The sequence below is a fragment of the Meles meles genome, chromosome 15, assembly GCF_922984935.1.
Source record: "Meles meles chromosome 15, mMelMel3.1 paternal haplotype, whole genome shotgun sequence".
In the NCBI taxonomy this organism is placed as follows: domain Eukaryota; kingdom Metazoa; phylum Chordata; class Mammalia; order Carnivora; family Mustelidae; genus Meles; species Meles meles.
The window spans coordinates 68,379,036-68,403,357 of NC_060080.1; the positions used below are offsets into that span (position 1 = coordinate 68,379,036).

The following is a 24,322-nucleotide window of genomic DNA, read 5'->3' on the forward strand; positions in this document are numbered from 1 at the left end:
TCCTAAAATATGAAAATACCTTTATCTTTTCCAGAGATGATGTTCTACAGAGTCTAACTATAGTGCACAACTGTTTAATTGGCTCAGGAAACCTCCTACCTCCATTGAAAGGAGAGCCAGTTACTAACTTGTAAGTAAAAATAACTACTTTACATATTTTGCTGTTTTGCCATTTGGCATGTATTTTAAGTCTTAGTCACATAATGAGTCACTGGTTTTATTATTGGTGTTCTTTCTGTATCACTTTAACCTTTTGGTCATTATTAGACCAAAAATACCTGAGACAGAATATAGGTCTATAAACTGTAAGGCTTTAACCTGATTTTCATATGGTACCAGGATAGGATAATTTTGAATGTTAATCAGTTTAAAAATATCAATATTAAGTTTATCCTCTAGTTTCTGAGTTAAGATAAGTGCTCTTTTTTAAAACAAGAAAAAAAAATCTTTTTTTTTTTTTTGGTCTGCAATCAGTGTTCATTAGGGATTTTATAGGAAAAATCTGAGTGTTTTTACATAAAAATTTGTTGTGTTATTTTGAGCTTTAAAATTGTACTACATTGTTTTTATGAACTTAAGTTCACAACTTAAGTGCTTTTCAGACTTACAGTTTTGAATGAATGCCTTGATGTGGTCCATTGTCAGTGCGGTCATTTAAGTTGGAAAAAATTGAGCTTAAATGAAATCAGCAATGTGTAATGTGAGCTCAACTTACTTAGTAGTGAGATGCTAGTTGCAGGCCTAGTTTCAGTATACTACCTCAGATCGTTTTCTCTCGACATCAACATCTCATTGCTGAGCAAGTTCATGAAAATCACATAAAAACGAGGAAGTGTAACCCCTGCCCCCTCAAAAAACACAAAGGGAAGAATTATTTGTTGATTTGCAACAAAAATCTTAAAAACTTCAAGGAGTGGTTTTAAAATGTGGCTTGCTTGTCTTTTCCATATTTTGTATAATCATTGTTTGGGGTCATACTTTCTCCTGGTTCCTACTTACTTCACTCTAAAACCTGTTCCTAGGCATTGAACTTTAGATTGCTTGTTAGATTTGAAAGGGAGAAGTAGGGTCATCTCAGGTAAGGAAATCTGTTTTAAGTTTGTCTAGGAATTTGCTGAGTTCTTTGAAAGCACTTTTGGTTTTCATCAGTATTATAGTTTGATTTAGAGGCAATTTTACCAAAATTCATCTTTTTTAAGAGAGGTTGATTTTAAACATTATTTAAAAATGAGAGACTCACAAAAATGGTTTTGATTTTCCTAATGATCTTAACAGTGTATAATATGGTGGGAATTGAATTCTTATGGCATGCTGAAAACCTCTTTTGTACGTAACAGATCTATTACATCAGTAAATTTAGTTCTGCTTGAACATGTTAACAATGGAGTTTTGGGAATTTAATCCATTAAGAGCGAAAGGATGTGTCTTCTGTATATATGATTAGAAGATGTTTAGTTTTAAGTGATCCTTAGGACGCACAGCTGCAGGGTCCCCTCAGGAGGCAGAGAGGTTTCTGGTGCAATTCTTTACTATGAACATATTTAATGTTTATGCCACGTGCCCTACACTAGCAAGCTGAAACAAGGTCTTTATCCCTTTGAAATAAAAGTGCATTGGGACAAAAGTTCCTTATAATTGGTTATGATGAAACCAGTTAGGTTTGTAAATAAGGAAAAGAATATGGTGTTACAAATATTTTATGAATGGACGTTATTAGCTTTAAAATTGATCCTGAGTATCCTTTGTAGGTTTTTCCCAGAAAAGTTGAGAAAGAAAGGTAATTTAGACTGAAAAGTTTTGTGTTTCAGAATTTTCACTTTTAGGGTGAAAATTTAATGTAATAAGACATAATGAGGTAATACAAAATTACATTCACTATAAATATATAAAGTTAATATATTTTAATAATTTACAAGTATAAATATGAAATGTTTTCTGGTGTATTTAATAATGCATAATAAATACAGAACGAAAACTTCAGTTGTTTTAATCATTGAACAATACACATTTTTAGGACTCTTTTTATATAGTTACATCTAGGCAGGGATAATGATTATATGAAGTAGAATCAGAGATTAATGAGCAGCCCTTTGCCTTTGAATCGTCAAAGAGAGGGTTTAAAAAGTCTTTCCTGGACTTTTAAATAATTCTTACCAGAATCCCTTCCTTTAAAACCAGTTTCTAACTGATACCTCCTTCATCTGAAATCTTAACTTATATTTACATTTTCTTTATATAAATCTCAACTTTTTTTGCAGGTAGCAAATTAGTTCTTACTAAAGTATCATAAAATAAAGTTAGCTTTTTAAATTAAATTCAGAAATGCTTATTTTAATATAGGTCTATAGTTGTTAAGATTTCTAAATGTAAATTGATTTGAAAAAGCTAATTGGGGGTTCTTGGCTGGCTTAGTCAGAGGAGCATGTGACTCTTGATCCTTGGTGTCGTGAATTTAAGCCCCACATGGGTACAGAGATTACTTAAATAAATAAAACTTAAAAAAAAAAAAGACAAAACTAATCAAGTCATTTCAATCAGTGGTGCCACTGTTCTGTGATAACATATCATACATCCATCCTAGTGTGAAGAAGGAATATCTGTAGCATAATTCTTGGAGATTATTAGCAGCAGGTCTCCATAAAAAATAGAGTAAAATATACCAGGTGGGGGAGAAAAGGAAACATATACTTGTGACAAGTTCACTAATTATTGTAATGCCTGAGGTGCCTGAGGAAGTCACTCTTGTTAATAACAAACAATTTGGCTGGGATATTGTGGGATAGTATGTATTTTCTGAAATACCAGACCGGTTTTTGGAAGCATGTAGCAACTCAGTTTTCTTTAAAATTAGTCTTATATTTTTCTTATATATAAATCTCAGTTAAGTAAAAATATTCTAGCTGCTTAATTTTTTTGGTCAGACCTTTCATTATTAACTTTGCCTTGCACATGTATTAGTAGTATTTGTCCTCTAGAAAATTGCAATAATGAGAAACTGGAAACTTGGTTCAGTTCTGAGTTTTCCTGTAAGAAAATCTAATTTAGTTCCTAGTAGAGTATATGGCATAGTCTTAGAATCCCATTGTTCAGGTAAATGGCTACTAAATGTGCAAACCAATTTTCTCTGCATTGTATTAGAGACTGACAAAATATAAAAACTTAGATATCTGAGTTGATTGTCGTAAGTAGAAAGTAATGATGAACCTCATGGTATCTTCATAGTATTTTTTTTGGCCTTTGGCAATATAGGATTACTAAATATCTTGTTGTATATATTATAAATTTTACTGTTTTCAGAGGGGTAAACTAGGGTCCCTTGAGGGTAATTAAGTGTAAATTTCTTCAGTACAATTTGACTTTTTGGCAGTTTTGTCAGATACCAAGGTTGCTGAATTAATCTTAAAATGGAACCTCTCCATTTTGCTTTTGGAACCTTTAGTTAATGACTTAATAGAAATATGTGTGGTATAGTTTACACTCCTAGTTCTACCTTTATAGATGTGGAAGTTGGATTATGTCTTTTCAGGGTCATACAGGAATTTGGACACTTGCCTTTAATCCTGAAATCGTCATTAATTTCTCCTTTTGCAGTCCACTCTTTATAATCTTTTAGGTCTAACCAGCTATCACAAGATGCAAAAAACTAACATCTATAAAAACAGGGTTACTCAAGGTAGAGGAGTCATCATTTTTCATCTCCGATATTTCTTCTTTACTTTGTGCCCCTTTCCTCTGATAGATCTGTTAAGCCATTCTTAGTTAAAATCATTCTTAGGATCTCAGCTTATACTAACCTCTGAGGCAAAGAAAACTTCATAGTTAAGGTCTAAGAGTTGAGACCATTTCATTAATATGTGAAAGGATGTGATGTTCTGCGATGAGGGGCAGGGCTAGCTAACCTCTCTTGGCACCTCCAGGAAACTACCCAGCTCTGCTGGGGGAGCTGCACACAGAAAAGGAAACAGTTACTACTCCACGGTGAGTAACCCTGTTTTCTCCTTATTTCACCTTCTGACTGTTTTCATTGATTTTTTAAAGCTTGTGTGTCAGACATGGAAATAGTTCTTATGCTCAGAGTTAATTTTAAACCTAGCAACCTTTTGTTCACACGGTAGAGCAAGAGCCAGTTTTTCATTTGTGTTTATAGCTATTATTGATGCCTAGGTTTGAATTGGATAACAGAACACAGAAATAGGCCAATTGTTCCTTGTGAAAACACTTGTAACCTTGATTGGAAAACAAAATGTTAGTATTAGTGGCTTGGTTTTATACCTTTTATGTTTGCTTTCTTCTGGGGGCGGGGGGTTGGTTATTGGGAAGTATAGGCTGTTCTTCCAGCTGTAGACAAGAAGTATTGACTACACTAGTTTCATGACAGTTCACTAGCCTTCGTTTGCATATTGGATTTGCATTGTATATTTTGTTTTTGTGTTATTAGTCATTTCTTCCTTTTTCCCCGTCCTTTCTCTCCCACAAGTGGTTATTTTCATAGTTCTGCTCTAATCAAATCTGGAGAAGATTGCCATCTAGTGGTATAAATAACATAGCTGTCAAACTTCTAGGGCTTTTTTTTTTCTTTTCTTTCTTTTTTTTTTTTTTGGTGGCACAAATATTGAACACATATTGTTATAAATTAGGTGGCCTGGTGCTGTCTAGTGCTTTGAAGCTGATTTAACTTTGCTTTCATATAAATGGAATTATTTAAAATATGTTGTGTAGGAATTGTTAGAATTTTATTTAGTTCTTGAGGTCAAATTATTACTGTTTGTAAAATGTACCAGGGAATGAGAAAAATGAATTTCAGTTATAGTGGGGCAGTGATGGTATTTGATTTAAATTCTGTATATGGCTACTGTAGCTTTAAATCAGAACTCACATCTGTAAATGTTGATGGCACTTTAAATATGTTCAGTTCAGATTCTGTGCATAACAAAAGTGACAACAAGCAGTTTTAAGTATCAAAGTGTAGGGCAGCACACATGGACTTAGTGTGGCCACGAAAAGATACAATCATAAAGTCTTACTCGGGTAATGGATACAGATTTCTTTTAGAAAATTATTCTTCTAAAGCCTAGACGAAATATTTAGTTTATGTATTTAAGCTTGCTGAGAAACATTTAGTGTAAAACCTGTCAGTCCAAGGAGAGTTTAATTAAATTGTTAGAGAAGAAGTGATCTATTAAAACTGAGTCTTAGACAAATAAACATAAAAGGACTTTGTGATGGATAAGAACAAATAAAGCTGGAATATATGTCTACCCGTTAGACGCCTTTTGTACACTTGAGATATGAAAGATGTGTTTTAGTTCACATTTCAAAAGGCAAGCCAAAGCTGGGTTTATTTAAATGTACTTCTTAAATCCCATATTGTACTTCAATTTTGTACTTCAAAATCCCATATTGGTTGAGATATTTTAAAATACTTGTGAATCAGTGATAATTTTCAGTTTGTCTAAGTAGGGAAACAATTCAGAACATGAACTGGGTAAGGTACAATAGCATTCTTCACGCAACTACTGATGTTTACAGCTGCAGTGAGGAGACATCAACTCTCATGTGATAGCTCATGGCAAGCCTTTTCCTGTGCTATATAGGGAAGGAAGGATGCGTGGGTGGGGGTTAAAATCTTATGCTTTATGCTTGTTACTGTTTAAGCATAGTCTTTTCCTCTTTGGTGGCAAAATCTAATTTCAGTAGAGATGTTAGACTCCTTGACGTTCATTGTAAAGGAATCTGATTTTATTTTTAACTGACTAGATTCTGGGTACTTCTATATTAATTAATCATACACAGTTTTACAGAATGCTCAAGTTTGCAAGATGTTGCCGAAGGCTGCAGTTTTATAGAATGAAAACCAAATTTTACAAATTTAAATTTGAACCTCAAAGTCTCTGAAAAGCAAATCAGTATTTTATATTCTAAAATATAACCATTCTTTGTTTGTACTCTGTAGGCTTGGTTTGAAACACGAGACAGTATCGTTGCCATCCTAGGTCCTAGATTATGGTGAGGAACATAGTTAAATCATTGGCAGTTTAGTAATCTTAATATTATTACCCATTTAGAGAAATCCAAGAATTCATATCTACCAAATGTTAAGATAGGGATAACTTGCTTAATTCAACTTAAGAAAATATAATATAAATGGGGGTATGTTGATTTAAAAATAGTTTTTTCTTCATTACAAGTGCTATGTAGTTCATGAGTGATGAGTAACCAGTCACTATAAAATTTCTTTTTATAACTAATTAGCTTTGTATTAGATAAGCTTACCCCATGTTTCCTTGGCATTTATGCCTATATTCTTCCTCTTAGAAAAGTTGTTGAATTGATACTATATCTTGAAATGTTGAAAATTACATTTTTCATTGAAGAAAATTTAGATTTCAGATATAAAGGTTTGTATTCCCTAGTAAAATCTGTTCTTACATACCTTAAAAGTGGCTTTTAATTGCTTAATGAGTTTAACTAGCTGGGTCTGGTTCTATTAATATAATTCTTTGTGGCAGATCTTTAATTAGAAAATGCAGTGTTTTTTTATCTGATCATATTCAAAAGAAAGTCATGGCATTTTAACTGTAGGTGTTAGGAGAGATCAGTTTGGGTGGCTTTTAGAGGAGAGGTAATGATTATTTAAAGAAGTTTGTCTGCTATGTATTTTATGATAAAATTTGACTTGAGTTTTTGGTGTCCAGTTTTAACCTTTATTATACCATTATAAAACTGACTTTTCTTTGTATAAATGTATATAAGAGTTTATCATCAGATTTAAGCTTTTACACTTGAATATTGAACGTCATTATTATGTTTATTTGGCTGGTGAATTTTCCCCCATAAAGTCATCAAATTTAATTAACATTTTCTTTAAGATGAACAATACTGTCCTTACTGACACATAACATTAATCTTCAGAAGGACAGAGTAGAGAGTTGAAGTATTGAAGATGAGAAATTTGTTTGTTAAAAGAACATCATCTTTGTTTTGATTTAAACATTCTAACAATGACACTTCCCTTTAATCTTTCTTATTGATATTATTAATAAATGCAAGCACTCTTGTTTTTATACAGGGTACCAAGTATGGTGTCCTTGGAAGAGACAAAGTTGTATACTGGACTTGAATATGGTATGTAAATTATAATCTGAGTAAATCTTGTATGGACAGTTTTTGTCAGTTACTCTCTAAGGGTTAAAATGGTTAGAAAAAGATAAATACCATATGATTTCACTCATACGTGGAATTTAAGAAACAAAATAGATGAACATAGGGGAAGGGAAAGTAAAATAAAATAAAATAAGATGAAAATAGAGAGGAAGGCAAATCATAAGAGACCCTGAACTCCAGGAAACAAACTGAGGGTTGCTGGAGGGGTGGTAGGTGGGGAGAAGGGGTTATTGGGTGATGGGCATTAAGGAGGGCATTTGATATAATGAGCACTGGATGTGATATGCAACTGATGAGTCACTAAATTCTTTTTTTTTTTTTTTAAGATTTTATTTTTTTATCAGAGAGAGAGATCACAAGTAGGCAGAGAGGTAGACAGAGGCAGAGAGAGAGGGAGAAGCAGGCTCCCCGCTGAGCAGAGAGCCCGATGCGATGCGGGGTTCTATCCCAGGACCCCAAGAACACAACTGAGCCAAAGGCAGAGGCCTAACCCACAGCCACCCAGGCGTCCGAGTCATTAAATTCTACTCTGGTAACTAATGATATAGTATATATCAACTAAATTGAATTTAAAGTAAGGAATTAAAAAAAGTTAATATAGCCACTCTGCAAAACAGTATGGAGGTTTTTCAAAAAGTTAAATTAGGGGCTCCTGGGGCACCTGGGTGGCTAAGTGGGTTAAAGCCTCTGCCTTTGGCTCAGGTCATGATCCCAGGGTCCTGGGATAGTGCTTTGCATGGGCTCTCTGCTCAGCAGGGAGCCTGCTTCCCTTCCTCTCTCTCTGCCTGCCTCTCTGCCTACTTGTGATCTCTCTTTGTCAAATAAATAAATAAAATCTTAAAAAAAAAAATCAGGGCACCTGGGTGGCTCAGTCATTAAGCATCCCAGGGTCCTGGGATCGAGCCCCACATCAGGCTCCCTGCTCGGTGGGAAGCCTGCTTCCCCCTCTCCCACTCCCCCTGCTTGTTCCTTCTCTCGCTGTGTCTCTCTCTGTCAAGTAAATAGATAAAATCTTAAAAAAAAAAAAAAAAGTTGAAAATACGACCCAGCAATTGTACTACTAGGTGTTTACCCCGAAGATACAAATGTAGTGATCTGAAGGGGTACCTGCACCCCAATGTTTAGAGCAGCAGTGTCCACGATAGCCAAACTGGGGACGAGTCAAGATGTCCATCGACAGATGAATGAATAAGGAAGACACACACAATGGAATTTTACTCAGCCACAAAATAATGGAGTCCTGCCATTTGCAATGATGTGGATGGAAGAGAGGGTATTACGCTAAGCGAAACGACTCAAGAGAGAAGAATTATATGATTTCACTCATAAGTGGAATTTAAGAAACAAAGGAGGATTATGGGGAAGGGAGGGAAAAATGAAACAACATCGGAAAGGGAGACAAACTATAAGAGACTCTTAATTATAGGGAACAAAGAGGGTTGCTAGAGGAGGATGGGTGATGGGGGGATGGAGTAACTGAGTGATGGACATTAAGGAGGGCACAGGGTGTAATGAGCATTGGGTGTTATATACAGCTGATGAATCAGTGAACTTCACCTCTGAAACTAATATACTATATATTAACTAATGAATTTAAATAATTTTTGAATTTAAATAATTTTTTTAAAAAGTTAAAATGGAGTAAGTAATATGTAGTTAGAATTTTCCTAGTCTCTTTTTCACATATAAAATGAAAATTATGCCATAGCTATCTTTGCTTTCCTTGGAGAAATTGGAAAATTATTTATATAAAGAATAGCCAAAGGCGCCTGGGTGGCTCAGTGGGTTAAGCCTCTGCCTTCAGCTCAGGTCATGATCTCCCAGGGTCCTGGGATCAAGTCCCGCATCGGGCTCTCTGCTCAGCAGAGAGCCTGCTTCCCCTCTCTTTCTGTCTGCCTCTCTGCCTACTTGTGATTTCTCTCTCTGTGTGTGAAATAAATAAATAAAATTTAAAAAAAAGAATAGCCAAGAAAGTTAGAAATTGGACCAGGTAAATTAATATCTGGATGCTTTCTGTGTGCAAAGGCGGATTTTTCATATATCATCATGTTCATTTATCTTTAGAATTGTTTTAGAACTGACACATTATACTAGATGTGAATGTGGGAATATTATAACCTTTATCTTTGTGTCTTCCTGTCATAGTGAATTAAATTTCATATAAATATGTAAAACATTGTGTTAACTTAATGTTCTGAATCTAACATTAATAGAAACTTAATACATTTCCTTATTGTTGGATTAACAGTAGAATTAATTGCATAGATTAATTGCTAAGGTATAACTTTTGTTGGCTTGTTTGGGTCACCCATAACCAATTAAAGAATCCTGTGCACTTAAGATCTCTAATTAGTGAATAGAACCTTTGAAATTTTGGCAAAGATTTTTTTCTCCCTCTTCCTTGCCTGCCCAAGAAAGTTTTATAAGCAGGTCTTTGTAAATGTGAAGGTTTTAAAAATTACTCTATCATGCCTGGAAACTAATCCAGCTATGATTAAGGCAGGCCTACTTGGTTTTTTTTCCTGGATACATGATATATTCTTTTTCTTTTTTTTAAGATTTTATTTATTTATTTGATAGAGAGAGACACAGTGAGAGAGGGAACAGAAGCAGGGGGAGTAGGAGAGGGAGAAGCAGGCTTCCCACCGAGCAGGGAGCCTGATGTGGGGCTGGATCCCAGGACCCTGGGATCATGACCTGAGCTGAAGGCAGATGTTTAATGACTGAACCACCCAGGTGCCCCTACATGATTTATTCTTGGTATAAACTGTTGATATAAGTACGCTTCAACAGCTGGGGAGCATTCAGTGTGTCTAAAATGCCTTTTCTCTTTTTTAAAAAATAGATCTATCCAGAGAGAACCACCGAGAAGCAATTGCTAGGGTCATAAGGAAACTTCTTAGTGAGTACATATATGATTTAACTTATTTTTACTAATTAATATTTAGGAATTTTATAGCATATGTGCTTTTACTCAACTTTGTTTAAATTCTAAATAGAGCAGCGTTTTTTTCCTTAACTAAGAGATTCTTAACTGATATATCTAGAGTCCTGTAGTAACTCAAAGTATTTTGACCAAAATCCATTTTTTTCTGTTGTAGACCACATACTTAACAATTCAGAAGATGATACTAAGTCTTTATTTCTTATCATAAAGGTACAGTTGTCCTTTAATAGTTACATGATTATTAATGTGACTAGTTTTGACATGATGGCTTGTAAATATATAATTTGAAATTCTTTGAAACAGATTATTGGAGACCTCTTGCAGTTCCAAGGATCTCACAAACATGAATTTGACTCCCGCTGGAAAAGCTTTAACCTAGTAAAGAAATCAATGGAAAACCGGGTCAGTATTTTCACCTAAAAAACTATGAATTAATTTTTTAAAATGTGTGTAATACTGAAATAGTCACTTGATTTAAGGATTATTCAGCATACGGAGAAAGTTTCCCTGTAAGTAAAATAGATTTTCAAATATTATATCACGGTATAATCAAAAGAATGCTGGGGAAATGTTTACTCCTACAAACTCTTCTGTGAGTTTCCATTCCAGGACAGTGTCTGAACTCTCATTGGGAATTTGGAGTGTGGTAATGTGGCAGGCTGCCGCGTAAGAACTTGAGGGAATAAAAGATAGGAGGAGTTGTCCACGCATGTGGATTTAAAGCATCTCACTTTATGGATCTTAGAAAAATTACCTCTTAACGTTATCTTTGTGTCCAAGAGAAGTCGGTACTTCTGTGGAGTATAGTATTCTCAGGAGCATAGAAGAAGAGTACTTAGGCCAGCCATTCGATGTTGATAGTAAGTGTTCTTTAGGAAACTTTTATGGAAACTGAGTCTAAAAAGGTTGTAGGAGTTTATTGTTTAGGCAAGGGTCGCTACATATTTTAGAGGGAGTGGCATGTGAAAGGGCAGGGAAACATACAAACATGGCATACGTTAGGGAACAGTGGCTGTAGGGCAGAAACAGCAGGTGACAACTGGGTCATTTATAGTTTGTTTTTTGGGTTTTGTTTTTTTTTAAGTTCATTTGTTTATTTAAGGAATCTCTAACCCCATGTGGGGCTGGAACTCAATGACCCTAAGACCCTAAGATCAGGAGTCGCATGCCTTTCCAACTGAGCCAGCCAGACGCCCATAGGTTGTTTATAGTTGTATCCCCAGAAAGTGCTTCAGTTTTATATTCAGCATGGAGGAGTCATTAAAGGTTCTGAAGTAGATCTGATTTGAATATTGGCTTATTCAATATTCAGTGACTTTTGAAAAGCTCCATCACTGCTGAGGAAGAAAACAGCAGTAGGAGTTTGAGACTGCAAGCAGGGGAGGGTAGTTAAACTATCACAATAGTCCTGATGGAAAAACACAACCTGAATCAAGTCACTGGTGTTGGGATGGAAATAAGATGTTTTGAAAAAGAAGACTTTGTAGAGACTTGATGGCTAGTGAGATAAAGGTGTGAAAGAGGAGCAGTCTCTCACTTCCAGGTATCTGCCTTCAGTGACCGGGTAGAAGATTGGGTAGAAGGGGAGACCATTAAAGATAATTTTTAGAAAAGTAAAAGGTATATATTCTACAGCAAACATACACAGTTACCTGGAAAGGCTATTTATAAATATAACAGAGTTAAGCAATTTTCTTAGTTGTCTCTTTTTGTACTTTCAATATTTGACTGAATAAGGACCAGCTCAGTTTCTCTCCTGTGCATAGATCCATTAATAAATTACCAGAGGAAAACATGGTGTTGTTTGAGCTATTTAAAGGGGCTACTTCTACTATTAGCCATAAAATTAATTGAAAGAGTATCTTTTAACATAAGCCTGATCACTTTAGAATAAATGAAATACCTCTAGTACTCACCAGCCCAGTGTGAACCTCTACAGTTCAGTAAAAATTTGTCAGTAAGGATTCAGGGGAACCCATGGGTGCGGTCAATTAGGAACAATGTTGAGCGTCTTTGTTTTTTACTTTGTTTTTTAGCTACATGGGAAAAAACAACATATCAGAGCCCTACTGATTGACAGAGTAATGTTGCAGCATGAGGTAAATCTCTTTAAAATCATGATAACTTGGGGTGCCTGGGTGGCTCAGTGGGTTAAAGCCTCTGCCTTCAGCTCAGGTCATGATCCCAGGGTTCTGGGATGGAGCCCCGCATTGGGCTCTCTGCTCAGTGGGGAGCTTGCTTCCCTTCCTCTCACTCTGCCTGCCTCTCTGCTTACTTGTGATTTCTGTCTGTCAAATAAATAAATAAAATCTTAAAAAAAAAAAAAAAAATCATGATGACTTTTTTAAATGACAGTTTTCCATATGTAATTATTTGTGTTACTTCATAGTTGAATGAACTTTTCAGTAAAAATTTAGAGATTTGATTTTTACATTGTTTTCTTTTTGTAGCTACGAACACTGACTGTTGAGGGTTGTGAATACAAACGGGTACATCAAGATATGATCCGAGATCTTCTTCGTTTATCTACAAGTTCATATAGTCAGGTAAGTCTCATCCCCTCTGCACCCCTCCCCAGCCCCACTTCCCCATTTTACTTTTCCCCGATTTACTACTCGGCAATCTAAATAGCCCCATTTCAAATACAAGGAAGTTTAAATAATTTATTGGAGGGGTGCCTGGGTGGCTCATTTGGTTGAGCGTCCAACTCTTGGTTTTACCTCAGGTCTTGATCTTGGGGTCGTGAGTTCAAGCTTTGCATGGAACCTACTTAAAATAATAATAATTATTATTTATTGGCATAGAATGCACTTTTCAAATTACAGATATTTTCAAGCTAATTTTAGTAGTCATTTAAAAACAGTGTTTATGTTTACTGTTTGTTGTTGCTTCTCAAGTTTTTTTTAAATGTAAAGTTGATAGGGGCTCCTTGGTGGCTCAGTCGTTGAAGGGGCTGCCTTCGGCTCAGATCATGATCCCAGGGTCCTGGAATGGAGCCCGCATCAAGCTCCCTGCTCCGAAGGAAGCCTGCTTCTCCCTCTGCCCACCTCCCTGCTTATGTTCCCTCTCTCTTTGTCTCTCTCTCTGTCAAATAAATAAATAAAATCTTTTTTAAAAAATGCAGAGTTGATAGATAGCACAAGTGCAGTGTTGCTACAGCTTAATCAGATCACACTGTGAAAGCCGGTCTGTGAAGGCTGTACGATTCTTTCTAGATGTTATGGTCGGGTTTCAGCAACCTGCTACCATATGAATTCTGGGGTTCATCCTTTAAGGAAGCAAAGGACCAAGAGACGATCTCTTCAAGCACAGAGAACTGGAAAAGCAAAATTCATGAATAGCTAATTATTCTGTCTTTAATAAATAATGTTAAGTTAGGACACAGTCTCTAACTCAAAGATTTCACCTAAAGAGTTTGAAATACGTACAGTGTGTTACTTTTACTATATTTGGTTATTCATTACAATTTAGTTCATGGGCTATAATCTTATACTGAATCTTTTGTCTGGGTTCAAAACATATGGGCTCTACTTACGATTTGCATTGAAAAGGTGAAGTTCTGTGTTTTAGAAAGTCTTTGATTTTCTTTGCATAAATACAAGAGAAAATCTAACTCTTCTCATCAAAAGTAATTCAGAATAGAAAGCTAAATAGTCTGCTGATTATGTTACAGGACAAATGCATATCAGTTCTGTTCAGTCTCTCCTTTATCAAAAATATTTGAACCTCTGTAACCTAAACCATGGATGTGGTTGGTGGTAATATGCTTTTCCTTTTGGTAAAAAGATAATCATTTACTTATTTTAGTTAAGGTATATGCTTTAATATATTTTTCTGTTACAGCAATATTTAAATTATTTTATTTTTGGTAATTTCTTTAGAAACTTTTTGTGTCTACTGTATAATAAAAGTTCTTTGTTAATAATACTTTCTTCAGGTCAGAAATAAGGCTCAGCAAACGTTTTTTGCTGCTTTGGGTGCATATAACTTCTGTTGCAGAGATATCATTCCCTTGGTTTTGGAGTTCTTACGGCCTGATAGACAAGATGTCACACAACAACAGTTCAAGGTATAGGGTTTTTTTTTTTTTTTAATTATGAAAATTTTCAGATATACAGAAAGTTGAAAGAATTTTACATTAAATATACATATGTCCACCACTCAGATTCTGTATTTAATATTTTGATATATTTGTACATATAAATAAATACATTTGGATGTATTTATCTATATCCATCTTGTTTTTTTAATGTATTTCAAATCAGTTGAAGACATCACTGTCCTACACCTTTAAACATAGTCTTTTTTCCTCCCTATTATTGTTCTTCCTGTGTTTATGATTAGCGTTATGATGGGGAGAAAATGTAGGCTGCAGTTTGAGTTGAGCACCAGTGGATAAAGAGCCTAGCTGGCCTGTAGGAGGGGGGGCTGCAAGACCAAAAGCTTTAGAGTAATGTGAACAGCATATTAGAAGGCCTGAGACAGGAAGAAATATGTAAGTTTGAGCAACTGAATGAGAGCTTGTATGAGTAGAGCAGAGAAGGAAGGAAATGAATAAGATAAGGAAAATAGTATATCTCACAGGGGTGCAGGAGAGTATAAGTGAAACATAATGCTTTTGCTATCAGATAGAAGTGGATTGATTGAAAGTGATTTAGGAGGGAGAATTGATGAGATTTGGTGGTTGAGTATGAAGGAACTGAAAAAAGGAGGTATCAAAATTATTAAGGTTCTGGATTGTATAGCTGGTTATTGGGTACATCAGAGGGAGACAAAAGGGAAAATAGATGATGAATTTGTTTGGGTAAGTAATATATGAAGTATTCCCTATAAACTAAGAGGGGATGTCAAGTAGGTAGTTAGAAACCATTTCACTCAACACACCATTTCAGTGTGTGTTGATGATAACTGAAATCTTTGGGCACTGGTAAGAGAGCCTAGGAGGAGAGTAAGAGGAGAAAGAGGAAGGGAAAGAAGGGAAAGATCAGAAAGATACCAAGATACGCGGAGTTACAGAAGCCAAGGAGAGATCATTCCCTGAAAGAAGGGAGACTTAGCAGTATCATTTGATTTCTGGAGAGAGTTAAGATGACAACTAAACACGTTCTTGGAAGTTGTCTCCTAAGACAGGTCAGTAAACTATAGCTTGGGCTCAGTTACTTGCTTTAGTAAGTAAAGTTGTGTCGGAACATAGCCACGTCCATTCCTTTCTGTATTTTGTCTGTAGCTGCTTTCCTGCTGCAAGAGCATTGATAAGGAGTTGGAACAGAGACCATATGGCCAACTATTTACTATTTGACCCTTTATAGAAAAAATTTGCTGGCCTCCAATGTAGATGTATAATTCAAGAGTGTTGTGGAATTTCTGATTCTTAGGGTAGTATGTTGTTGACCACGTTGGGAATGGTTTAAATGGACACAATCAAATTGGCCAAGTAAGATCAAAATTTAAAAACATCTGTTAGGTCAGTAAAATCGAAGTTACCAGTGATCTTATGAGAACCTGTAAAGAGGAGTAGAGCACACAGTGGGTAATAAGCCAGATCAGAATTGAGTTATGGTGAATGTTTAAAAAGTAACGTAATGGCTCTTTTCATTAAAATGGGGTGTCGTTCTGATTAATTGAGCCTTTATGAGTAAAAAGCTTACAGTATAGTTAACTAGTTTGAGAAAAACTTAAGAACTCAATCAGATTTTAGAAATTATCCCAGATGCCCCTAAGATGGTAAGAGTGGCAAATGTTTGTGGCCTTTGTGTTAACAATTGTAGTAGAAGAGAATTGGAATGGAAGCTGTATCCTTAAAAACAGCAGCCTTAAATTTCTATATTATTGTATTCATAGCTGCTCTTTGAGCTAACTCTTTATTAGATGACTTAGGGAAAATATTACTGGATGACAGTTAAATGTCGAGTTCAAGTTTCTGAAAGTAACCTGTTAAATGTGTGAGCCTATTTACTAACCAGTATCAAGCACTTAAAGAATCAGTGTTTAGTACATTTAAAAAGATATAAGTGAACTGGCTACAACTATACAGTGCCTCTTATCCCCTACATTAATTATTTTTACCTGCAGGGTGCCTTGTATTGTCTCCTTGGAAATCACAGTGGTGTATGTTTGGCAAACCTTCATGACTGGGACTGTATTGTACAGACGTGGCCAGCAATTGTTTCTTCCGGACTTAGCAAAGCGATGTCCCTGGAAAAGCCATCAATCGTGAGACTGTTTGATGATCTTGCAGAAAAGATTCATCGGCAGTATGAAACAATTGGCTTGGATTTCGCAGTGAGCAAAACCATTTTTTTTTTTAATTCAAATTTTAGTGGAAATTAGTATTAGCTTTCTGTTTCCTATTTGTACTTTAGTAATCACTGAATTTGGAGCATGGCCAGGAGAGAGCTGGGTTGTTTTCTACTAAGAGGCAACAAAGGGCTATTACACCGTTGCATTTACCATGATTATCTATATATCCATGGTCTCATTTTTCAAAGAGTTGATTGTATTTTAGGAGGTCACTCTTACTAGCCAAAGTCATAAAAGTTTGGCCATAGGTTCATAATTTATAGTGACAAAAATTAAAATTGGATGATTTGACAAATGAGAAAATGAAGAATACCTGTGTCAGTGATCATTGTTTGGGGAGATGTAGCAGATGTGTATGTCCACATCTGTCATAACAGGATGGATGAAAGTGGTGTGAGTGCAAGTGAATTGCCCTCCTCTCTAAGGTAATTGTGTTTGACACCCATCCTTTGGTTTTAAAATCACTGCTCTAAACGTACTCCTTTTCTATAAAACACAGTCTTGCTATTTACAACTGTCATTGGATAATGCTTTTTTTTTAGATTTTTATTAAGTAATGTCTACATCCAAAGTGGCTCGAACTCACAACCCCAGCCAAGATCAAGAGTCACATGCTTTTTGACTAGCCAGACAGGTGCCCCGGATTTATGCTTTAAAAAAGATTTTTTGGCGGGGTGGCTGGGTGGCTCAGTGGGTTAAAGCCTCTGCCTTTGGCTCAGGTCATGATCCCAGGGTCCTGGGATCGAGCCTCACATCGGGCTCTCTGCTCGGCGGGGAGCCTGCTTCCCCCTCTCTCTCTTTCTGCCTCTCGGCCTACCTATGATCTCTGTCTGTCAAATAAATAAATAATCTTAAATAAAATAAAATAAAATAAAATTTTAAAAATAAATAAAAAAGATTTTTTGGGGGTGCCTGGGTGGCACAGTCAGTTAAGTGTCTTTGCCCAGGTTATGGTCCTGGGATTGAGCCCCACACTGGGCTCCCTGCTTAGAGGGGAGTCTGCTTTTCCCTCTCCCTCTGCACTCTCCCCCACCCCCATAGTAGTCACTGAATTAGTAGTCAGGTTCTGTCTCTATCATGCTTGCTCGCTCTCTCTCTTAAATAAGTGAATAAAATTTTTTTTAAGGTTTTTTTGGTGGGGAGCCTGGCTGAGAGCATGTGACTCTTGATCTTGAGGTTGTGAGTTTGAGCCCCATATTGCGTGTAGAGATTACTTTAAAAAAAATTTTTTTTAATGTTTTTAACTAAAGGTTTTTTTTTTTAATGAGTTCATAATTCACAAGACAAAAATTTCACCCTTACATAATACAGTAGTATATTGTATATTCACAATAGTATATGCCCTGGGCTCTGCAACCGTTGCTCGGAAAGAAAGCCTGTACCAGGGAACAGTGACTCCCATTCCCCCAGCATCCCTAGACCCTGGAGATCACAAATCTACTTCCCTTATCTCTGAATTTGCCTATTATGGACATTTCATATAAATGGAATCACTCAATAGGTGGTCTTTATATCTGGCTCCTCTCACGCAGCCTAACGTTGTCAAGATTTCTCCATGTTCTGGCATGTGTCAGTACTTCATTTTGTGTCCTCTCTCTTCTTTTTTATAAGATTCCAAAGTCCTGTGTTGAAATAGCAGAACTACTTCAACAATCAAAAAACCCCTCCTCCAACCAGACAATGCTTAGTTCAGAAGAAATTAAAGAAGGACTTAAACGCCAACAAGAAAAGAATGCTGATGCCCTAAGGTAATTATGAATGCCCGCTTCTCAAGATAGATAGAATTATGGGTAGCAGGTTTTGAATATCTCTGAGATATAGATGTGCCCATATTTATCTCATGAAATTTACACGTTGATTCTGAAAAAATACAAAACGTTAGATCATTATTGTGAAGGTCCTGGATTTTCACTTTCAGCTACAGAAGTGGAATATACCATCTTAAAACTTGTCTTAACAAAACTGATTTTAGGCGTACCTGGGTGGCTCAGTCAGTTAAGAGTCTGCTGTCAGCTCAGGCCATGATCCCAGGGTGCTGGATTGAGCTCCTAGTGAGACTCGCTGCTCAGCGGGGAGCCTGCTTCTTCCTCTCCCTCTGCCCTTAACACCCTGCACGTGTGCGCTCTCTGTTCCCTGTGTGTCTCTCTTCTCAAATAAATAAATAAAATCTTTAATTAAAAAAAAGAAGACGGGGCGCCTGGGTGGCTCAGTGGGTTAAAGCCTCTGCCTTTCGCTCAGGTCATGATCCTAGGGTCCTGGGATCGAGCCCCGCATTGGGCTCTCTGCTTGGCGGGGAGCCTGCTTCCTCCTCTCTCTCTCTCTCTCTCTCTCTCTCTCTCTATGCCTGCCTCTCTCCCTACTTGTGATCTCTGTCTGTCAAATAAATAAATAAAAATCTTTAAAAAAAAAAAAAAAGAAGACAATGACAACTGGTTTTAGGTTTTTGGAACCCAATTCCGTGCTTCAGTGATAGCACTCAAGCAGGAGCCTTCCTAGCTTGATTTTGTCTTTGCCTTGTGAATATACTTACTATTTTTTCCTAACCTGTAAAGATTAATTAATCTAATTAATCTAGATTAAATCACAGATTTAATCTGTGAGTAGTACTCAGAAGTGGTCTAACAGTTCATTACTTCTATAGACACGTTAGGAAAAAAATAATAAGCATATTCATAAGGCAAAAACAAAATCAAGCTAGGAAGCCTCCTGCTTGGGGCCAGTTGAGGTGCTCAGTGTGCCTAGCAGTTTTTTTTGTTCTCTCTGCCCTTCATGTTCTTTTCCCCATATCTCTCTTCACCAGTTGCTCTCACTCTGGCTTGGTTCTCACCAGGCCTTTTATAGTCTGGTGATGATGCATAAGAGGGGAGTGAATTTTACTAGAATGTGAGTTTCTGTTGCATTATTTGGTGATCATCTTAACTACTGTATTAAAACAATACCTCACCTAAAGTGTTTGTTTTTATTGTGTGTGTGTGTGTGTTTTTTTTTTAAGGAACTATGAAAATTTGGTAAACACTTTATTAGATGGTGTGGAGCAGAGAAATCTGTAAGTGCAATTTTTAAAAAATTCTCAAAGCTTTTACCTTAAATACTATAGGAGGTTTCTACCCTGAAAGCCATGAATGGCTGTATCTCAAAAATTTATTGTCTGATTCATGAGTTTAGAAGAATGAGAGGTAAACTTTTGGGCTAATGGTAGGAGTGGTGCTCATCAGTAAACCTATATTAATTCTTAGAAAACTTACAATATTTCAATACAGTTTTCTTCTAAAAGTGGTTTTATGAGTGATACATTTTGTGATTTTTTTTTTCCTCCCTCCCCTTTCAGGCCTTGGAAATTTGAACATATAGGCATTGGGCTTCTGTCTCTACTTTTGAGAGATGACCGAGTGTTACCTCTTCGTGCCATACGTTTTTTTGTTGAGAATCTCAATCATGATGCAATTGTAGTTCGAAAGGTAGATATTTTATTGTAGCTACAGTCTTGAGTTCGAGAGTTTTTACCCACCTGAAGCCTTTAAAGTCTTCACAGGATACATTTAATAAATGCCTTGAAGTGTGTTGATTCAGAATCTATCACTTGTTGGTTCAGAGATAATAATTCAGCAACCAGTATATGAGGACATGTTCTGGCACTATGCATTTCAACACTGGGGATACAGCAGGGAGCAAGTTTATAGACTCATGGGAAATCCTGACTTTGAAAAATTAATTGACAGCTATGAAGTGTTATAGGAAGGGAAAGATACGTGAGGATACAGCTTTTGGGTTTTAGTCACAAAGTATTAGAGGTGGAGTGCAAGATGGGGCTGACCTAGCCTGGTGCATTAGAGAAAGACCTTTAAGATTCTAGGCTGAGATTTGAAGAATGAGCAGAATAAAGAAAGGATCAAAGTTTCTAGGCAGATTAGCTTGGATGAAAGTACTCATTTGAAGTGACTCATTCCAAGTTAGATTTAGCACTCACATGGCTATGCTGCCAAATGTCAACAGGTGAGGTAGTTAATCTGCTTTTAAAAGAAGTGGAAGCCAGCTTCTGCTTTGTTCAAGGCAGGCAGCAGCCATTCAAGAATTTTAGATTGTTGACACATGTACTTTACGTGTTTGTTTTCTAGATGGCAATCTCAGCTGTGGCTGGTATTCTTAAACAGCTCAAAAGAACCCACAAAAAGTTGACGATCAGCCCCTATGAAATGAGTAAGTACTACCAAATGTGATTACTATGCTTCTCAGTTAAACTTGGAAAGCTCCTTTGAAATGTATAAATTAATGGTTCTGGAGCTCAAATATTTTTCTATACAAAGTTTAGAAGCATAGATCTCAGCACACAAAGCATGAATAATATGAGGAAAAATAATTGACTCAGTGAAAACTAGTGATAAACAGTATTTATACAACTAGATGGACTCTGAAACACCTGACTGGCTTAGTAGGAAGAGCATGCGACTCTTGGTCTTGCGGTTGTGTGTTCAAACTCCACATTAGGTATGGAGATTGCTAAAAATATAAATTAAAAAGAGGGACTGTGTCTTTATAATACACGTACCTTTTGCACACTCTCCACAAACATGTCTTCTACTTCTCTCACCAAGCAAGCAATTACAGTAATTATTTATCAGACTGACTTTCAGAGACTTAAAATTCGCAATAATTACCAGAGACCTTTATCATAATACATCAGTATGTTAAGTGTTTCTCTCTGGGTGTAGGTTTAGAGGCAAGGTTAGTTTTCTTCTGTATACCTTATTGTATTATCAGATTTTCTGAACAGTAATCTAATCAGAATAATGGTCAGAAAAAATAATGAACTAACTTGATGGGGGGGGTGTCATTTTTATTCCTCTGGCTTCCACATTTTTTATCTCCGATACCTTCTGTGATACTCAAACAGCTATTTTCAGTCCACCACCACCTCACACCCCCTTTGGGAGGGGAGTATAGCTGTGCAACACCATCTTTATCTGGGAACACGATAAAATGGTGTTAACAAAATGTGGGAAAGCCTTTCATTATACGCCCTACCACTAATCTTATTTGCCTTTTTAGAGAGGGGAATCTCAAGCAGGCTCCACACCTGGTGCAGAGCTGCATCCCAGGGCTCGGTGGGTCGCACAACCCTGAGATCGTGACCTGAGCCAAAATCAAGAGTCGGATGCTTAACCAACTGAGCCACTCATGTGCTCCTAATCCTGCTGTATCCTCACTGGAGACACATTCGTAGTTCCCGTAGTAAATGAATGTTTAACGGTTCCCAAAAAACGTATATTATGTAGAAAGAATGTCAAAGTACATATGGTAAAATGTTAAAGTTTGGGGCTTCTGGGTGAAGAATACATGGGAATTCTTTGAGCTCTTTAAGCCTGAAATTAATTCAAATCTTAAGAGTTTTAACAAAATTAATCCTTTTAATTTTGGTGAAAAGAATGAAGTGTGGATCATACTTGATTTTTTTTTTTTTTTTTGCCCCAGATAAGTATCCCATTCAAGAATTTTACATTGTTGATACATGTACTTTACGTGTTTCTTTCCTAGATGGCAATCTCAGCAGTGGCTGGTGTTCTTAAACAGCTCAAAAGAAATCATACATATGCGGTCTTGCTTTGAACAGATTTTGATAATCTTGTTATAAAGACAAAGTCAAACCAGTACTATTGATTGAAAGTTGAGAGCAATTATTGCATGGATATTTTTAAGTTTATCAGATGTAATTGTCTTTTCCTTAAGGTGGATATTCTAAACCTACCCAAATTCTTGCTGGGGATAGGCCTGATAATCATTGGTTGCATTATGACAGCAAAAGTATACCAAGAACCAAAAAAGAATGGGAGTCAAGCTGCTTCGTGGAAAAAACTCATTGGGGATACTACACCTGGCCTCAGTAAGTTGCAAGTTGCACCTTCTTATTAAACAGCTTATCTTTGATGTAATTTTTTTTATCATTTTGGATTTGTGGAGAGGTTCAGAGACACGTGAAGCAGATATGGAGGACCCTGCCACCAAAACCACACAATCTCTAGCTTTTTTCTTCTTCCTCTTCCTCTTTTTCTTCTGTTCCTGCCAGTGCTATGCCTCAGTCTTGCCTCATTCTTTGTATTTCCACCGAAACCCTTAGACTTCTTATTTCCACCATTATACATTTAAGGAGTTTGTGAATAGCTGCTCTAAATTATATGCTTACCTATCAGTATTACATATGCCTACACCAGCCCAGAGAAATTCTCACTTGTCTCACTGTTGACTCCAATAACTTATGTCACTAGGACACAGCATCTGATTAGAGTTCATTAAAAGTGCCTTCTAATGCTTTCTCTCCATGAAGCTCTCCTGTTTTTGTTTTTTTTTTCTATATATATTACAAATATAAACTCTTTGTAGGAATATGGTTGTTTACGCTGGTGTGGAAGAGCAGCCTAAGCTTGGCAGAAGCAGGGAGGATTTGACAGAGGTAAGCATTCCATTTTCACTATCTGTAAACACTTAATCATGGTTCACATGCATCTTACTTTTGGCCTCTGATTTATTTCAAACGGAGGTCATGGTTTTTTCCCCCAGTCAGTGTATTTCGGGATAGCACTGGGTAAATACTGGTAAATGTGTACTCCCTTTCTCCACCCCCTTTATCTGCCCACCCCCTGAATTCTGTTTGGTCCAGTTGGCACAAGTCTTTGTATTTAAGGTTGCTCATGTACTGCCCCACTTTCCCTGGGTCCTGCTTTACATAGTCATCTGAATGTTTCTCCTATGCGTTCTCTATGGTAACAAGCTTCTTGAGGGCAGAGATTGGGTTTTGTTGCTTGTTGTTGCTGTTGGCTTTTAGTTTTTTATTTCATATAAATGATGAGCACTCAGTAAACAGAAGTTTGAAGATTCAAGTCAAAACTCCTTAGTTGTCAATAAAGTTTATTTCTTTACCATTTTAAAAGTTAAGGACTTTTAGTGTCTTTCTCAGTAAAGTTAATAACATAGCTTTTTATTTTATTTATGTGTGTATTAACTTCTAAGTAAGCTCTGTGCTGTATGTGGGCCTTGAACTCAGGACCCTGAGATCAAAAGTCACATGCTGTACTAACTGAACCAGCCAGGTACCCCTAGCACTTATTTTCTAATTCAACAAAGTTTACCTTTTAACTTCTGATGTTTTATAAATATAGAAATAATTTGTTGGCGTTTACAGTTTAGAATATTTTCCTCAGTTATACACCAGATGGCACAATGGTACTGTCTTTATGTACCATCTTCAAGCAGACTGTGGGTTTTAATTCAGTTTCAGAAAGGGAATTCAAACTTGAAGATCTGAAGGAAAACTTTCAATTCTTATGGATTTAACATTTTTAGGAGAAATTTTGGTTGTTGAAAGCCTCTATGAGAAATAAAAATTTTTAAAACAGCCTACTGTTGATAATCAAAACTTCACAGTTGAATTTTGATGTTTTAGAATCATGTTTTTAAATAGATCTTAAACCCTGAATGTTGTTTTTTTTTTTAACTTTATAGGCTGAACAGATTATATTTGATCATTTTTCTGATCCTAAATTTGTTGAACAGTTAATTACTTTTCTATCTTTAGAAGACAGAAAAGGAAAAGATAAGTTTAATCCTCGCCGTTTTTGCCTCTTTAAGGTAAATATGTTATTTAATATCCCTCTTCATAGCTTACTGACTATCAGTTTGTTGGTGCATAAGTTTTAAAGTCAAAGTTTGAGTTTGGTTATCTGTTGTCTTCATCTAAAATGGCTGTGAATGTTATGCCAGTCAGATTGATCTTGGCTTAAGATCTAGGAGTTTTTAAGAAAAAGAAGCTTTTTTTTATTTTTAAGATTTTATTTATTTGTTTGACACATAGAGAGATCACAAGTAGGCAGAGAGGCAGGCAGAGAGAGAGGGGAAGCAGGCTCCCTGCTGAGCAGAGAG

The 24,322-nt window shown here is 36.2% G+C and overlaps 1 protein-coding gene across 5 annotated transcripts in view; it reads left to right on the forward strand.

Annotated features, from left to right (window-relative positions):
* Positions 1-24,322, forward strand: part of PSME4 (proteasome activator subunit 4) — a 115,022-nt gene that overhangs the window by 63,177 nt on the left and 27,523 nt on the right. For 4 of the 5 annotated variants that reach the window (XM_045979071.1, XM_045979073.1, XM_045979074.1 and 1 more), the window contains 18 exons: positions 35-130; positions 3,918-3,978; positions 5,954-6,006; positions 7,070-7,125; positions 10,010-10,066; positions 10,266-10,321; positions 10,415-10,513; positions 12,148-12,210; positions 12,562-12,657; positions 14,049-14,180; positions 16,184-16,393; positions 18,023-18,159; positions 19,404-19,457; positions 19,740-19,869; positions 20,527-20,608; positions 22,136-22,289; positions 22,787-22,856; positions 23,906-24,031. In XM_045979071.1, coding sequence (XP_045835027.1) covers positions 35-130; positions 3,918-3,978; positions 5,954-6,006; positions 7,070-7,125; positions 10,010-10,066; positions 10,266-10,321; positions 10,415-10,513; positions 12,148-12,210; positions 12,562-12,657; positions 14,049-14,180; positions 16,184-16,393; positions 18,023-18,159; positions 19,404-19,457; positions 19,740-19,869; positions 20,527-20,608; positions 22,136-22,289; positions 22,787-22,856; positions 23,906-24,031 — 1,732 coding nt within the window. The remainder of the gene's footprint in view (positions 1-34; positions 131-3,917; positions 3,979-5,953; positions 6,007-7,069; positions 7,126-10,009; positions 10,067-10,265; positions 10,322-10,414; positions 10,514-12,147; positions 12,211-12,561; positions 12,658-14,048; positions 14,181-16,183; positions 16,394-18,022; positions 18,160-19,403; positions 19,458-19,739; positions 19,870-20,526; positions 20,609-22,135; positions 22,290-22,786; positions 22,857-23,905; positions 24,032-24,322) is intronic. The other variant, XM_045979072.1, reaches the window with a different exon arrangement.